Source organism: Pan paniscus, chromosome 5, assembly GCF_029289425.2.
Source record: "Pan paniscus chromosome 5, NHGRI_mPanPan1-v2.0_pri, whole genome shotgun sequence".
Classification (NCBI taxonomy): Eukaryota; Metazoa; Chordata; class Mammalia; order Primates; family Hominidae; genus Pan; species Pan paniscus.
Window position 1 is genome coordinate 17942207 of NC_073254.2, and position 16544 is coordinate 17958750.

The 16544-nt window shown below is 50.2% G+C and overlaps 1 protein-coding gene across 6 annotated transcripts in view; it reads right to left on the bottom strand.

Moving 5' to 3' along the window:
• SLC22A23 (solute carrier family 22 member 23) overlaps window positions 1–16544 on the bottom strand; it is a 186265-nt gene that overhangs the window by 41008 nt on the left and 128713 nt on the right. For all 6 annotated transcript variants that reach the window (XR_008625543.2, XR_008625542.2, XM_057302674.2 and 3 more), the window contains one exon: window positions 14850–15018. Coding sequence is in view for 4 of the 6 variants with exons in the window: in XM_057302674.2 (XP_057158657.1) it covers window positions 14850–15018 (169 nt within the window). In the remaining 2 variants the exon portion in view is untranslated. The remainder of the gene's footprint in view (window positions 1–14849; window positions 15019–16544) is intronic.

Below are 16544 nucleotides of genomic sequence, written 5' to 3' on the forward strand. Positions count from 1 at the left end.
CCTGTCTCCCACTCGAGCACCCTGTCTCCCAGGGAGCACCCTGTCTCCCACTTGAGCACCCTGTCTCCCAGGGAGCACCCTGTCTCCCACTCGAGCACCCTGTCTCCCACTTGAGCACCCTGTCTCCCACTCGAGCACCCTGTCTCCCACTTGAGCACCCTGTCTCCCAGGGAGCACCCTGTCTCCCACTCGAGCACCCTGTCTCCCACTTGAGCACCCTGTCTCCCAGGGAGCACCCTGTCTCCCACTCGAGCACCCTGTCTCCCACTTGAGCACCCTGTCTCCCAGGGAGCACCCTGTCTCCCACTCGAGCACCCTGTCTCCCACTCGAGCACCCTGTCTCCCAGGGAGCACCCTGTCTCCCACTCGAGCACCCTGTCTCCCACTTGAGCACCCTGTCTCCCAGGGAGCACCCTGTCTCCCACTCGAGCACCCCGTCTCCCAGGGAGCACCCCGTCTCCCACTCGAGCACCCCGTCTCCCACTCGAGCACCCTGTCTCCCAGGGAGCACCCCGTCTCCCACTCGAGCACCCAGTCTCCCACTCGAGCACCCTGTCTCCCAGGGAGCACCCTGTCTCCCACTCGAGCACCCTGTCTCCCACTTGAGCACCCTGTCTCCCAGGGAGCACCCTGTCTCCCACTCGAGCACCCTGTCTCCCACTCGAGCACCCTGTCTCCCAGGGAGCACCCTGTCTCCCACTCGAGCACCCTGTCTCCCACTCGAGCACCCTGTCTCCCAGGGAGCACCCTGTCTCCCACTCGAGCACCCTGTCTCCCACTCGAGCACCCTGTCTCCCAGGGAGCACCCTGTCTCCCACTCGAGCACCCTGTCTCCCACTTGAGCACCCTGTCTCCCAGGGAGCACCCTGTCTCCCACTCGAGCACCCTGTCTCCCACTCGAGCACCCTGTCTCCCACTGGAGCACCCTGTCTCCCAGGGAGCACCCTGTCTCCCACTCGAGCACCCTGTCTCCCACTGGAGCACCCCGTCTCCCACTGGAGCACCCCGTCTCCCACTCGAGCACCCCGTCTCCCACTCGAGCACCCTGTCTCCCAGGGAGCACCCTGTCTCCCACTCGAGCACCCTGTCTCCCACTCGAGCACCCTGTCTCCCACTTGAGCACCCTGTCTCCCAGGGAGCACCCTGTCTCCCACTCGAGCACCCTGTCTCCCAGGGAGCACCCTGTCTCCCACTCAAGCACCCTGTCTCCCACTTGAGCACCCTGTCTCCCAGGGAGCACCCTGTCTCCCACTCGAGCACCCTGTCTCCCACTTGAGCACCCTGTCTCCCAGGGAGCACCCTGTCTCCCACTTGAGCACCCTGTCTCCCAGGGAGCACCCTGTCTCCCACTCGAGCACCCTGTCTCCCACTTGAGCACCCTGTCTCCCACTTGAGCACCCTGTCTCCCAGGGAGCACCCTGTCTCCCACTGGAGCACCCTGTCTCCCAGGGAGCACCCTGTCTGTCTCCCACTTGAGCACCCTGTCTCCCAGGGAGCACCTGATGCACCGCAGGGTAACTGATGATTTAACAGCAGTGTGTTGCTTGTGGTCCACATTCCCATCTCTCTCCTCTTTTCTGGAGTGGGGATTTGGCTAAGTCTCAAGCCCGTCTGATTTACATTTCATGGATCTGTTTTACATCTTAGTCCCTGTAACCTGAGTAATTGCTCAGTAGAATCTGTAATTAAAACTCAATACTGTGAAACCCTACGAGGTTGATCATTTTTCCTTGACATCTAAAAATAAAATAAATTATTCCTCTATCCAGTTGGAGACTGACATAGACAAGTGTACTATGTTGGCTGCCTTCCTGCCAATTCACTTAACACCTGCTGTGAAGAAATGCCAGCTTGGCAATTGTATGAGACGCACGTCTACCCTCTTTAACGTACTGTACTAGCACATTTACTCATAAATACAGGAAGGAAATAAGATGAACTGCCTATGCTTATTAAATTAATTTTACCCTCAAGTCATTCCTTTATTTGTTTTTCGAAATATTTAGTTGCAGGGCGATACCTGTGCAGACAGGTGTGCCTTCCTGTCTGTGGTTCCACGTGACGCCATTCATGGGCTAAACATGCACTGGGCATCATCCACCTGCTGTGGACGGGCTGGCCTGGAGATGAAACACACACAGTGTTGGGCCCCAAGGAGCTCACTGTCTAGTTGGGGCAAAAACGTGTAAATTAATAAATGCCTAATAAAGGAGGAGCTTCTATCAAATAGGCCTTCCCATCAAAGAGTGGGGGACACAGAGCAGGGACTGGGGGAGGGAGGAGAATCTCAAAAGGCATCGTGAAGATAAGGTTTCCCTGAATGTGATGTGAGAAGGGCTGTAGGCTGCAGTGAGGGTGCTTCTGATCTAAAGGGGTGATTCTAGCCACTGACGCTTTGGGGTGTTGCCACGTATCAGAGTATTATGAGATTCTGAAGAGATTCTAAAAAAATAATAAAGGCTAAAGTTGAATTAAGTACCAGTTTGGGGAGTATCTTTAGTTTCTGGCTCGGAACTTTTGCACAAAATATAAGCTTGGATTCTGTACATAATCTTCCACTTGGATTTTTTAAACGTTAGTTCTGTTTGGTATTAAAACAATAAGGTGGCTTTCATTAAACTTCAGACTTTCGAGAGATGGGATGAGTATCATGAAATCGAATAAAGATTGGCTCTGAGGATGGTTAGACCCCAAGGTTTTCCTAAGGCAAATGAATTCCTTGAAAATCTCTTGGGAGAAAAAGTGCATTCATAATTTAAATGACTATGCTGCTAATTTATCTGTTACAAAAGCTCAGAACCTTGTGTCTCTTTTGTCTTTCAAAGTGATATACACTGAGGCTCCAAAATTCTGCTCTAGAAAAATTATGGTGGAAATCTCTTGGGAGCCCTGGGTTTGTGTGCCAATTTTGTAGCCCTGGGCAAGTCACCTTATTCCTTCGGGCCTCAGTTTCCCCACATCTGTAGACCGGGGTGTGGAACGGCACCAAGGTCTTGCCTGGCTTCAACACTCTCCATCTAGACTTAGGGCTAACGCTCACTGTTGCCTCCTTCCGGAAGGTGAAGAAGATGCTGCTCCTGACAACACACTGAATAAATGAGCTTATGCTGCTTTAGGTTTTTGCCAGACCAAATGAAGTCAGTGCCTAAGACAACTTTGGAGTCAGACTTTTCATGATTAACCAACTCTGAATGTATAACAATTGGCATACATTTAAAACATCCCTTAATTCATATTATAAGCGGATGAATACTTGGAGTCCAGTTGCAGGTTCACCTACAATCTATAACCTTCCATGTGGCTGGGTTAACCTTCTCCCTCTGTCTGCACCTTTCACTCATTTATCCGTAGAAGCAATTATCAGGCTGCAGAAAATATAAGGCACACAGAGCCTTCGAAATACAACGTGGTAGGGGGATTAATTTGGCAAATGACTTTTAAAAAGTCTGATGTTGTAAAACAGTGTGAGGAGGTAAGTAGGCAGAGGAACAAGGGCACTCTCTCGCTTCTGCTCCTAAGCAGAATTTTATCCACACCTCTATGTTAGCAGCCTCACCTCCTAATGAAACAAGTCACGACACCTTAGCCAATTCTGATGGCTGAGTGAGGCTGTCCCGATCGCACTCAGGACTGCCACTCTTTAGTACTGGCCATGTGGTCTGCCAGAGTCCTTAGGGCCAAGCAGATGGGCGGCTGGGTCCCCTTGTCCTCATTCCAACCACCATGTGGATGTTTGCCAGACGCCAGCAATGGCAACACCCTAGCAACTGACCCCGGACACCTGTCACCAGAGGCCCACTCACTTGGTCTCTGTCAGTTGCCAACAGCCCAGCCCCACCACCCCACAAAGTGCACACACGTGCACATCTGTACATGTGCACACATGCACACACAGATGCATGCTGCCTGCGCTCTGCCTGTTTGAAAGCTGCAGTGCATCTCAAACTGGCCTGGAGCAACCCCAGCTTCCCGGTGGGAGCAGGTGGTGAGATGGACTCTTGGGGCACATCTTAGCATGAGGCAGGAAGGGCGAAGGCTGGCCCCAGGGACAGCCACACTGGCCTCCAGAGCAGAGGCTCAGTGCTCACTTCCCCCTCGCAGGAGTCTCTCCGCTTCTACTTGCAGGCATTTGTGTTGACGCAGGGGTTCCTATTGTCTTACACAATCTCTGTGGAGTGTTGCCTGAGGGCTCCCTAAACTTCCATGCCATCAGCAAATCCCAGAATACCCACTTACAGAAAGCACTGGAATCTCACTTTTAATTGCTCCATTTTTATGACTGAAATATGGGTTACCATTTTACTTCCACATCTGCCTTTTGTCAGTGTTGCCTCATCTGTCTCCCATCTAGATAGTTTGTAGGCAGAAAAGATTTGACCAAGAAATTTTTTTTATGTTTCCTATTGATCTCTCAAATTGATTATTGGATAACTTGTAAAAATAATTATTGCCTATTGATTCAAGCTCCCGGAGACGGCATGGTTTTCATGATGCACCTCTTCCGTTTTCCTTTGAGGAGAGCATTTTCCCGCATGCTTAATTGTTGCTGTAACTGAGTTCAGTTTCCCTCCTCTCATGTAGGGAACCCACAGCACTTATTTTATCTGTAATAGAGTCTCTTTGTATAATGCAGAATTTTGCCCCCCTTTTGAAATAAAACTGTTTTTAATAGAGGAAGTTGTTGTGTCTGTCAAGTTGTTGTTTCTTGTATTTGGGCAAGAAAAAAAGGCTGATACCTCCTGGATTATGTATGTATAAAAATTCTTGGCCGGGTGCGGTGGCTCATGCTTGTAATCCCAGCATTTTGGGAGGCCAAGGTGGGTGGATCACCTGAGGCTGGGAGTTCGAGACCAGCCTGACAAACATGGAGAAACCCTGTCTCTGCTGAAGAACTCTGTCTCCACAGAATTAGCTGGGCGTGGTGGCGCATGCCTGTAATCCCAGCTACAGGGGAGGCTGAGGCAGGAGAATTGCTTGAACCCAAGAGGTGGAGGTTGTAGTGAGCCGAGATTGTGCCATTGCACTCCAGCCTGCGCAATAAGAGCAGAACTCTGTCTCAAAAAAAATTCTTAAATGGTCTTTTAAAAGTCATTTCAACGATAACAAGAAGAAAACTTAATTGATCAGCTTAACCCATTTTTATTGAGCCCTTATCAGGACAGGTACTGATACCCCAATAATTTTAAGAACTCTTTTTGTCAATGTTAAACAATGTACTTAAATAAAAAAGAGAGCATGGAGGATTCCTCCCAGGACAGAAGTGTAGCTCTGCCAAGTAAATGCTGCTCTCAGCAGCCCAGGGCCCTCTGCTTGCCCGGCATTCCGGGTCCCTGGGCCACAGAACCCCGGCTCAACATGTGTGACTGGGCTGAGCAGGAGGTGGTAGTCCCTGTGGCTCTGGAGTCCACCTGCTGGAATCCAGACCCCAGCCCCACTTACTAGCCATGGGGCCTCAGCAACACCACATCTCTGTGTGCCTCAGTTTCGTCATCTGCACTGGAGGCCATCCTGGGTCTCTCACAGGGTCTTCAGGAAGATTTAGGGAGCTAAGTTATGTAAAGTGCTTAGCAGGGTTTAAGAAACAAACCCTCAAGAGATGCTAAAAATCAGTATTACTCTGACCAAAATATTTTTAATGATATTTAAAAGAGCCAAAAAATTAGGGCTATTTACATATTGGAATTTTTTTTTAAATGAGGCATTTATTTAACCTGAGGCCATTAAAATGTTTTATAATAGCTTTCCTCTTGAAATTAAAAAAATAAAACTCCTTGTAGCATGTCTGTTTTTTTCTAAGGGTTTCTGCACGGCCAGCCTCTGGAGTGTCTTCTCCCGGCCAGTGTCCTTTACAGCAGCACAATCTCACGTCCTCCGCGCTAGGGTTTACCTCCTCATTTGGGGAATCGGTTCTGTTCCTTACTCTCCAATGTTATGCAGTGCAGCGTGATCCTTCTCTAATTTCCTCCTTATTTCCCATACTGTTTATTATCATCTTATTGCTTTCCCAGATGCTTTTGATGATCACGCTGATTGCCAGCAGATCTTTCCTCTAATTCACCAGCTTCACACATTCAGCCCTTTGCGTTTCTATCTCTAGGCGTTTCATGCAAAACACACACATTAGGTGGGCTCGAGGTGAGAATATTTTTCTACTAGGTGTGCACCTGATTAAAAGTCTTGGGGAAAAGTGCAAAAAAACTGCACACACTCACTTCCTGCAGGGTTGGAGGGATGGAATTGGGTGTGGAAAGCACTTTGCCAGCAAGATGCCCCATCTGTGCCTGCAGGGAGGTCGGGGGAGCAGGCTGGGGAAGCCTTCCCTTCTCATGAACCTGGAACACTGCCGTGACTGAAGACTCCACAAACGCGTGCGTGTCCCCACAGCGCAGAGGAAATGCGTAGAGCCAGGACCAAGTTTGTTTTACTTGCTTTCATCGCTTCCAAGAATACTGATGACTTCTGCTGTCCGAGATGGTCAAGCTATCTGTTTGCATCGTGGAACTGGACAGGACCATCAGATCTCACAGGCCCTTCGAGGATGGCATCTGTTTCATTTCACTACACGGTCTCGAACCCTATTTCATGTATGAAAAGTGTGTGTTCGGCTGGGCATGGTGGCTCACGCATGTAATCCCAGCACTTTGGGAGGCCGAGGCGGGCGGATCACTAGGTCAGAGATCCAGACCATCCTGGCTAACATGGTGAAACCCCGTCTCTCCTAAAAATACAAAAAATTAGCCAGGCGTGGTGGTGGGCACCTGTAGTCCCAGCTACTTAGGAGGCTGAGGCAGGAGAATGGTGTGAACCCAGGAGGCAGAGCTTGCAGTGAGCTGAGATCATGCCACTGCACTCCAGCCTGGGCGACAGAGTGAGAATCCGTCTCAAAAAAAAAAAAAAAAAAAAAAAAAGAAAAGTGTGTGTCCAATGCAGCTGACTCACAGGATCTTCTTTTGCAACTTCTTATCATCCTTTTTCAAAGTATGTTAGGTCCTCTGTGTGCTTCCCAAACAGCAGGGCTCAGCGGCATCTCTGGAGGCCTTCTTAAAACACACGCTGCCAGGCCCACCACAGGCGTTTTTATTCAGCAGGCCTGGGGCGGGGGCTGGGCCTGAGATCCGTATTTCTAGCAAGTTCCCAAGTGATGCTGATGCTGCTGGCCCAGGGACTGCACTTTGAGAACCACTGACATTTGAAAACCTGTTTTGAATGCTTTTCCCACATTTGTGAGTGATTTGGTGAAGGTTTTTTCATTTATTGGTTCCCCCACCTACAAATAGGAATAAATCCACCAACTCCACCAACCTCTGGTTCCTTGGATCCAGGAAGAGCTAAGGAATTCGAGAGTACTATGGTTAACACGTTTTCACACGTAAGAAGCGTGCAGCTGATCTGAAGAAAAGCACATTTCTAAAATGTGAAGACACAATCAGCAAATGTCACAGTCCATGTGTCTGCCACCAGGGAGGCATAAGATGTCCAAGTGCAATGTTTTCTTTCTTTGCCCCACTGTTCCATGAGGGTGGGACTGTCTGCCTTGCTTACGATGACACCTCCACCCCTAGAAAACATTTAAGCACTCACATGTTGGGCTGAGAGCCCTCACTGGGGAGCTTGTCGAACTAGCATCAAAATTCTGCATCTACTCTTAGAGCAGACGAGCACATTGTTTTTTAAGAGATAGGGTCTTGCTCTGTCACCCAGGCTGCCGTGAAGTGGTGCAATCATAGTTCACTGCAGCCTTGAACTCCTGAGCTCAAGTGATCCTCTCACCTCAGCCTCCTGAGTAGCTGGGATATAGGCGCGTGCTCCCATGTGTGGCTAATTTTTTAAATTTTTGGTAGAGATGGGGTCTCCCTTTGTTGCCCAGGCTTATCTTGAACTGCTGTGCTCACGTGATCTTCCTGCCTCAGCCATGAGCCACCATGCCCAGCTGCAAATTTTGTGTTATCAATGATCATGTGTACTCAGTACGCTTAATTTACCTGATGAGGAATGGTGATGGCATGCACCAACGTTTTGGGAGAGTGGCGCTCACATCTCCACTATCTCCAGAAGTCCTTACTCCCTGTGACTTCTTCCAAGCCACTTGAGATAAACACCACATGGCAGCCTCTCCAACAGCCTTCTCCCTCCCTTGTCATTCCTCAATAGTGAATTCCCACGCAGGAAACTTGATGTCACCCTGTCCCACATATTACCTTCCTGATCTTCCATGCTGCGGTTTTCTAGGATGTTCTAACGTAACGTAGACCTGGACCTCCAAACACAAGACCAGGCTGTGTCTTGCACAAGGGCTCCCAGCTGAGGAAGGAGCTCTGTCATTAAGCCATGTGCCCAGTGCAGGCTGTGGCCACCTGGAAGGGGCACCTTTCCGCAGTGTGCACAATTTCAGAGCAGCAGCTCTTGCACCCAGCTCCCTCTTCCATTCTGGCACCTCCTGCCACCTATCTTCCTAGCGCATCTAAGCAGAATTCCTCCTAGATGCTCCTAGATACTCCCTTCTTCTTGTGGTTTGGATCTTGCATCTTCCCCGCCAACCCCTCGTTGTTGGCTGTGACCCTGGAAGGATTTCATGTTTCTTCTGGAAGAAGGATCAGTCGGTATGACTTCCTTCTAGATGAGCGCTAAATCCCTGCTGCTCTTTACCGAGTGACAATCAATGCCTGAGCAAAATGACTAAAGATGCATTTCTCTTCAGGCATCTGCGTCCATCAGTGCAATCACCCAGCGCTTTGACGGCGTCTACTTTCAGGTGAAAAACACTCACAAGGGCTCTTTCTTCTGCCGCTCCTGCTTCACAACTAAGTGCTCAAGTTTGACTCTGCAAACCACACGAGAGGACCAGGCGAGCGCACCCTCCCATTCTCTGGCCACCAGCTGCCGCAGCTCTTCCTTCACCTAAAGCCCAGCTGATCCTGCCATGGCCCGGAAGGCTCAACATATTATAAGCATCCCCAGGCAGCTCGTGCAATGACATCGCTCGCCTATCTTGGCTCCACTTGCTGGAGCATAAATCATTCATGTGTCCCATCTTCCTTGCATCACCAGAGACTCCTGTGCTCACTGCACCCCCTGCCAAGTCCCTGTCCAGTCTCTGGGTGCATCATGCTGCTGCCGTTGCTGCCACCTTTTCCTGGCCAGCGTCTCCACCCTGGGGGTCACTTCATTCCAGAACTCTGCAACCCTGCGGCTGCTGCATATTAACCAAGCCTTTGTATTTTCTGTATTTCCTAATGTTTTAACATCTGGAGCCTTGCTGATTCCAGAGAGGCTGCTCCTCCCAGGGTTCGCTAATTCCTAGACAGAGTAAAAGATTCACCTGCAAGTGTACTTTTCACACACAAACCAACCCATCCAGAGCCGATACCCCAACCACTTCCTGTGTCGGGCTCTCACACGTGGGCCACCATCCGCCTGCCCCAGTCACCCCGGGGCCAGCTTCCAGACACCTAGGGACAGCCCTATGCCCATGCACTGCAGAAATGATCAAACTACCAAAACTCATCCTGCACACCCTGCCTCACCTGCTGCTCCCGCAGAAACCACAATAAAGGCTCCTGCCCACGTTTTTGCCTCCCTGTCTGCCTCCTGGCCCACCCCAGTGCTTCCCAGGAGGCCCTGTGTGGCCCCATGTACCCCTTCCTCCTGGGAACTGAGAGTAATAAATGATCTTTCAATGGCAATTGTCTCCTGGCCTGCTGACCTCACTATACCTGGATAATAATAAAACCCACATCTTAACACAGGCTGCAGCCTCAGTCAAGTCTCCTGGTCACCTCATCCTGTCACCCACCACAGTAGGATAGCAGGACAGGACTTCAGCCTCCAGCCCTCCTGAGCTTCCATGTTTCTTAAAGCTCTGGCCTCCCCATCTCAGGAAACGGACCCAGCTGCCATCACTGCCTCCTCTCTCACCTTTGAGAGTCACCTCAGATCCATCAGCAAGTCTCACCAGGGCCACTCTCAAAGCATCTCTCGAATCAGCCCTCTGCAGGTGACACCCAGCCTTCCCCAGTGCAGGCACCAGGATGTCACACAGCCCAGTGTGTGCGCTGCCTCTGTCCTGGCCCTCACCCGGCTCTACGCCTTCTCCACGAAGCAGACAGATGGGTCCTCACAGAGCACAATCCAGGACACAGGATTCCCTTGCTTAAGACCCTCCAGTGCATCTTTATGTCTTTGTAGAATAAGCCCGTGCTCCTCAGACCCCATAGGGTCTGACCCCACCTGCCTTTCCAAGTCACTTCTGTCCCCTCTTGTCCACCATGCTCCAGCCATGCTGACCTTCCTCTCCCGGTTCCAGGAGAAGCCGAGCAGAAGCCAGCTTTTGCCTTGGCTGATCCCCTTTGTCTAGAACACTTTTCCGCCCAGAAGTTTGTGTGACTTCCTCTTTCTGAACATTTAGGCCTCAGCACAAACAGCAGCCCCTCAGAGGGGTCTCTCCTGACCACCCTACTTGGTACGTAGCACTATTTAAAAGCATGTTCCTCATGTGTGTGTGGGTTCTTCAGGCTTCCACCCGCCTCTGCCCCGCAACGTGCTTTCAGGAGATCGGGGGCTTGCTCTAGAGATGTATCTAGAATACCTGGACCAGCAACAGCATCAGCATAAGGCAGTGTGGCTGCTTAACAAATACCAGCTCCCTCCACTGCCCTTTCAGATTCCTCTATTTTCTACAGTTCCTGAGATGCACACTCCCCAGTCTGTAGGTTTGGGCCCTCATAGTGGGTTCCCCGTGGAGCTGTGACCTTTGCCTGTGAGCTCATCTTTAAAGAGAATTTTCTTCATGTGAGTCCTGGATGCCTCTGTGGGAGGCTGTGTTTTGGACCCTGAGGGGTCCAATGAGCTTCCCTGGTTCTCACATTGATATCTCAGCCTCAGGGAGCAGGTGGAATTTGGAACACACAGTCCTGCGTGGTGCAGACTTCAAGGCTCCAATTTCTTTGGGTGAATCTTCTTCTGCCCACAGTCCAAGGCAGTCCGCCAGCTCTGGGCTGAGTCCCTGTGGCAGGCAAAGATCTCCCAGTCCTGTGGCCATTGACAGTTTTGACTCCTGGCTTGACTGAAGGAGCTCAGTTCTCACGGCATCAGAGGCCTGGGAGCTCAGCTCTAGCCCCCGGGCAGGTGTTGAAACCCAGGGTCCTCATGCTTCTCTCTGGTTCAGATGCCCTGGGAGCTGCCTCTGTGTCTGCTCCTGCTGGGATTCCCTCCTTGGTTTGATGCCTGGGAACTTCCCCTTCTTTCCCTGGAGCTCAGTGTCGTACTTCTAAAAAATGCTGTATTTTAACCAGCATTTATATGTGTGTATGGAGGGATCCCTGTCTGTTCAGTCTACCATCTCGACCAGAAGATCCCTTCTGGCCAGTCCCCACACATTTGTCTTTACTGCCCCTACCCCAAGAAGCCGCCCCTTGGGGACCGTGCCTCGAGCAGCTTGGTTTCCAGTCCTTGTTAAGGTACATGCTCCCCTGTCTGCTCCTCAGAGATACAGCACTCCAAAGCACCAAGTACGCTGCTGGGACCCTGGTGCATGCAATAAATACTTGCTCATTAAAGGAAAGCAAGCAACTTTCAATATGTTGCTACCAACAGCTGGTCATGCTGGCTGGTGCTACAGCTCACCCCCTCTCCACAGCGGGCCACTTCAAATCCTGTCAAACAACAGAGCCCACTGCAGCAGATGGGAGGAAGACAATAAGAAAGGGTAGGCAATTACTGGCTTTTAAAGCCAATAATTCTAGTGGAGGCTTCCAAGGCTGGTAGTCAAAGGTGGTTTACATTTCTCACCACCCATTTTTTAACCTGCCCCATTACACCCAGACTCCTATATATATATTAAGAGGATGCAATAATAATAATAGCAGTGACTAATATTTAATATTCATGAGTACTTATAGAGCAGACATGTACTAAGCACCTTAATAGTAATATAAATGTGTAAATAATTATGATTATCATGGCAGTTAATATACATATGGCACTAGGTGACAGGCACCGTTCTAAATGTCTCATACATTAATTCACTGATTCCTCCCAACCCCATTATTGACCACAATGACGCACAGCTGGTGAACCTGAGGCAAAGAGAGATTAAGCGACTTGCTCAGGGTCACACAGCTACTAAGTGGCAGAGGTCCAGGCTCTGTGTCCGAGCCTCCCTTCAGACTGCCCCTCCATGCATATCTTTTCCATGCGTTATTTCAGTCTTCAAAACAACCCCATGAAATAAGAACTATTATGACCCACTTTTTACAGACATGAGACAATGCAGGCTCAGAGAGGTGTGAGGCAGGCTGGAGGCAGCACAGCCAGTCACTGGGCCAGCTCTACCCAGACTGCAGAGCTGGAGCTGTAAGCGGGAAGCAGAGCACCTTGGGACCGCCATCCTCATGCACACACGTGCACACACGTGCACACACGTACACATACACACACACACATGCACACACGTTTACTTCTGCAAGTCCCTGGATGTCTCTTCAAAAGCTATATGATTTGTTTTTAAAACTGTATATTTCAAAGAATTTTTCTGAGGTTTTAGAATATTTTTAAATAAATGAATGCCTTACCTTGCCTATCACTAAACCTCAATATGTTTCTAAAATTAAAAAAAAAACAAAACAAAAACCCGGCCCTTCTCACATGGGTCAGCCCTGCATAATTGGAGCTGCCCTGGAAAGACCTTCTCTGCCTCTTCTCCCTTGTCAGGTGTCCTCCTGCCTGGGACAGGTGGGAGCAGAGCCTGGGGTGAGGGAAACAACCCTGTCTGACCTCTCTTCTCAGGAGTATGGGTCGCCAAGAGGCTGTGCCCTGTTCTCCTAGCCTAGGAGAGAACACTGGTGCAGGCCAGTGGCAGAGGAAGTGGCAGAGAGAATCTGCTGGGGTAGGGACATGAGATGGAAGCTGAGGGAAGACAGGGGCCTGCTGGGGAGAGGGGGTGAGCTGTAGCACCAGCCAGCATGACCAGCTTTTGGTGGCAAAATATTGAAAGTTGCTTGTTTTCCTTTAATGAGCAAGTATTTATTGCATGCACCAGGGTGCCCGGCAGCCTACTTGGTGCTTTGGAGTACTGTATCTCTAAAGAGCAAACAAGGAATAGGGGCCAGGCAGGGGAAGACAGGAGCCAGGTGTGGCAAGAGTCGGCCGCTTCAGGTCCAGGCTCTGACGTGAGTCAGCGGGGGTCAGGGGACCGCAGTTCTGTCCTCTATAGGATGGGCTGCTGAGATATGAGGGTGGAACCATTTACTATTGCAAAGTGCTTGCCGTCTGTGCCTGGTACAGCGGGAAGCACAGAGAAGCATTTGTGAGATAAATCAGCACCCTTGAACTCCGAAACAGCTAAGCCCAGCGAAGGCTGCCACAAGGGAGGGGGCAGAAAGACTTCCTTAGGAGATAGAAGGAAGAGAGCTGCCCACTCCATCCTTCTCCAGGGAAACTATTGCTCATTCTCCACTCCTTAAAGCCCTGTTGGGGCACAAGGGCTGTCCTGGAACACGGTTGTGCTGCGGGAGGGGTTTGGGCATCCAACTTTGGGACAAGAGCTGGAGGCGGCCCCGGCAGAGGAGATCAGTTTGGGCAGCGGTGGCTGCTGAGTGGCCTCTCTGGCAGGTGGCCTTTTCCCATCTGCTATTGCTGGCCCCCTGCTGCTGCCGAGGTCCTCATGACACAGTGAGCAAGAACCAGGCTCTCGGGGAAACCGCACCTGCACCCTCGCGGTACATCTACTACCAGGGCAGGGGCGGGGGGCAGTACCACTAAGCCCAAAGGTAGGTGCTTTCTTCCCTCCCGGGCACCTGAGCAAAGGAAGCTCAGCTCCAGTGAACCCTTAAAGCAAGGACAAGACTGACTGCGCGGCCAGAAATTTGGTTTTCATTGTTGACTAAACAGTAGCAATACAGGGCCATATCCATGATCTACTTATGGGTAAGGTGAGAGTATCAGCATGGAGGGGGATGGGAAGGAAGGGACAGGAAGAAAAACAGCATTTATAAAAAGGTAAAAGTATCATTTTTAGGGTCAACATCTCTCTATCCGTGGAGCAGTGTTTTTCAGTCTTGACTCAACATAAATTCCCTGGAGAGTTTTTAAAAAAACCCAGTTGCCCAGGTCAAACTCCCTTTACCAGTGTGCTTAGTGTTCCCCCCCATACCGCCGGCAAAGCTAGCAAGTCAAAAGACTTAAGGTTACCCATAGTTCAAAAAGGCATATTAGACTGATATTGAGCAGGGGTGGGCAAGCTATTTTTTGTAAAGGACCAGATAGTAAATATTTTCAGCTTTATACCATGCCATCCTGCTGCATCCACTCAACTCTGTGTATAGCCAGAAAGCAGCCACAGGTAATACCTATGTAAACACACGAGCATGGCTGTGTTCCAATAAAACTTTATTTACAAAAACAGACAGTGGGCCTGATGTGGCCCACAGGCTGAAGGTTGCCCACCCCTCGCCTAGAAGAGATAGGGGGACTTTCGTAAATCACTCCTTTAATATCTCCAAATCCCACCTCCACCTCCCTGCAATCCATTCATAAAAATTCATGTCAGAATAACCCCGTGGGGTGGGTAGCAAGAAGGGGTGAGCCACACTGGCCAGTGCATTTGCAGATTTTTGGAGCTGGGTGATGGGCTCATTCCACTCTTCTGTCTATTTTTGTGTATATTTGAACAGTTTTCCAAGACAGAAAGTTTAAACAATAAAATTTTTTAAAAAGAGAGGAAAACCTTCTCAGACAGAACCACAAGCTGCAACTAGTGGGAAGTGTGGGGATCGTGTGTCCTGCCCGGGGCCGGGCCTTCAGGAAGCATGTGCAGTCGCACCAGCCCAGGGCGCTGTGCAGAGGGTACTCACGACCAGTAGAGCAGCATGAGCAGGAAGGGGCAGATGATGAGGGCCTGCAGCACCTGCCAGTCCCGGCACAGGGCGGCTAGCCCGGGCATGAGGAACTGGCCCGCCATGGCCACGAAGCTCGCCACCATCGTAATCATGAACCGTTTTCCAGGGGGGCACAGCTCTATTCCTAGAACACAGAACCAATGAGAGAGAGATGAGTGCCCTGCTCGACAGCCCGAGAAATCCAGGGTGCACCTGGGCCAGTGCACTGCTTAACCCACCAACGACTGAAATTGTTTTCATCTGCTGCCCACCACAAGTGCCCTATGTGGTGTGCCAGTGTTTTACGGGCGCGTTGAGGCTCCAACTGGGAAGGGAAGCGAGACGGTTGTTCAAGGCCACAGGGCTAGTCGATGACAAAGGGATGCTATAATTCAGAGGAGCTTAGCTCAGAAACCAGGAAATGGTACTGCCTATGGGACAGATCGCCCATTGTTCCCGCTTCCTCTGCTCTCCAGATGTCACTGAGCTTGCTGTCCAGCACGTTCCCCCCTCGTGCCCATCCTGTCGCCATTCCTTCCTGTCCATGATGCTGTATTAGGGGCCATCTCGACCTCTAGACAGGACACCAGGCATGCCCATATACTCACTCCCACCCATATGCACCACCCACCCCTTCTTCTGGTTCTCACTCCAGGGCTCCTTGAGCACTCCGAGTTCCAGGCAACCTACTCACACTGTGAGACAGGGAGACTGAGCTAAGTCTCAGCTTATCTATTAAACAAGACAAAAACCAACAATAAGGCTGACTCAGATCATATAGCAATGACCCTACCAGAAAGCCCCTTCTCCACGTGGGAGTTCTGTGGGCCACTGCAACACGGGTGAGTCGTGCATCCTTTCTCTGTCTCTATTGGACACCACCCCCGGGCAAGGCCCATGTCTAATTCATCTTTGTAGCTCCAAAACCAAAAACAGTGTCTATTTTCAACAAATGACCACGGCCCCTCTTATTTGCAAGAATCTATTCTTTTACTTTGACCTTGAGTCAAAAAGATGATCAGAAAACTTCAATCTGTGGCACCCAAGTGACAACCAATACAGACCTACTACTACGTGAATCACCATAGTAGAAAAAGCAGCTGGGTTTTATATATATTATTTTCCCTACAGAGCATGTACATTTATCTGTGATTCTCCGGCAATATGCAGTATTCTCTAAAGGCTTCTTGCTTGCTTGCTCTTTCAAACATAAGGTAAGAAGAAGAAGGGGAAGGAGGAGGAGGGGGAAGAAGAAGAAGAGGAAGAAGACAGACCCTTCGGAGAGAACACTTTTTATGCCTGTGTGTTGGAGGCTGTTTGGATGGCGGGCTTCATGGATCAGCTGTGACAGCTCATCCGCTGGGTGTCTAGAGACCACAGCAGAGGTAGGAGGTCAGAAGGCAATAAGGGAAGCAGACTAGAGAGAGAACAGATGAATTATGCTTGGCTACAAGGATATTACCAGCCCTAACAAGGAGAGGGCACAATGCCAGCCAATTCCTACAGCAGCTCATCTGCTGGAAAAAAATAATAATGCCATCAGAATTTCCATTGCTGCTCAGCCACAAGCAAACAGATCATCATCATAGCTATCAGTGAACAAGAGAGAAACCAGATTTCACTGATTATTGCTTATAAAGAGGTTTCTACCATTTAATTAGGAAAACAAGA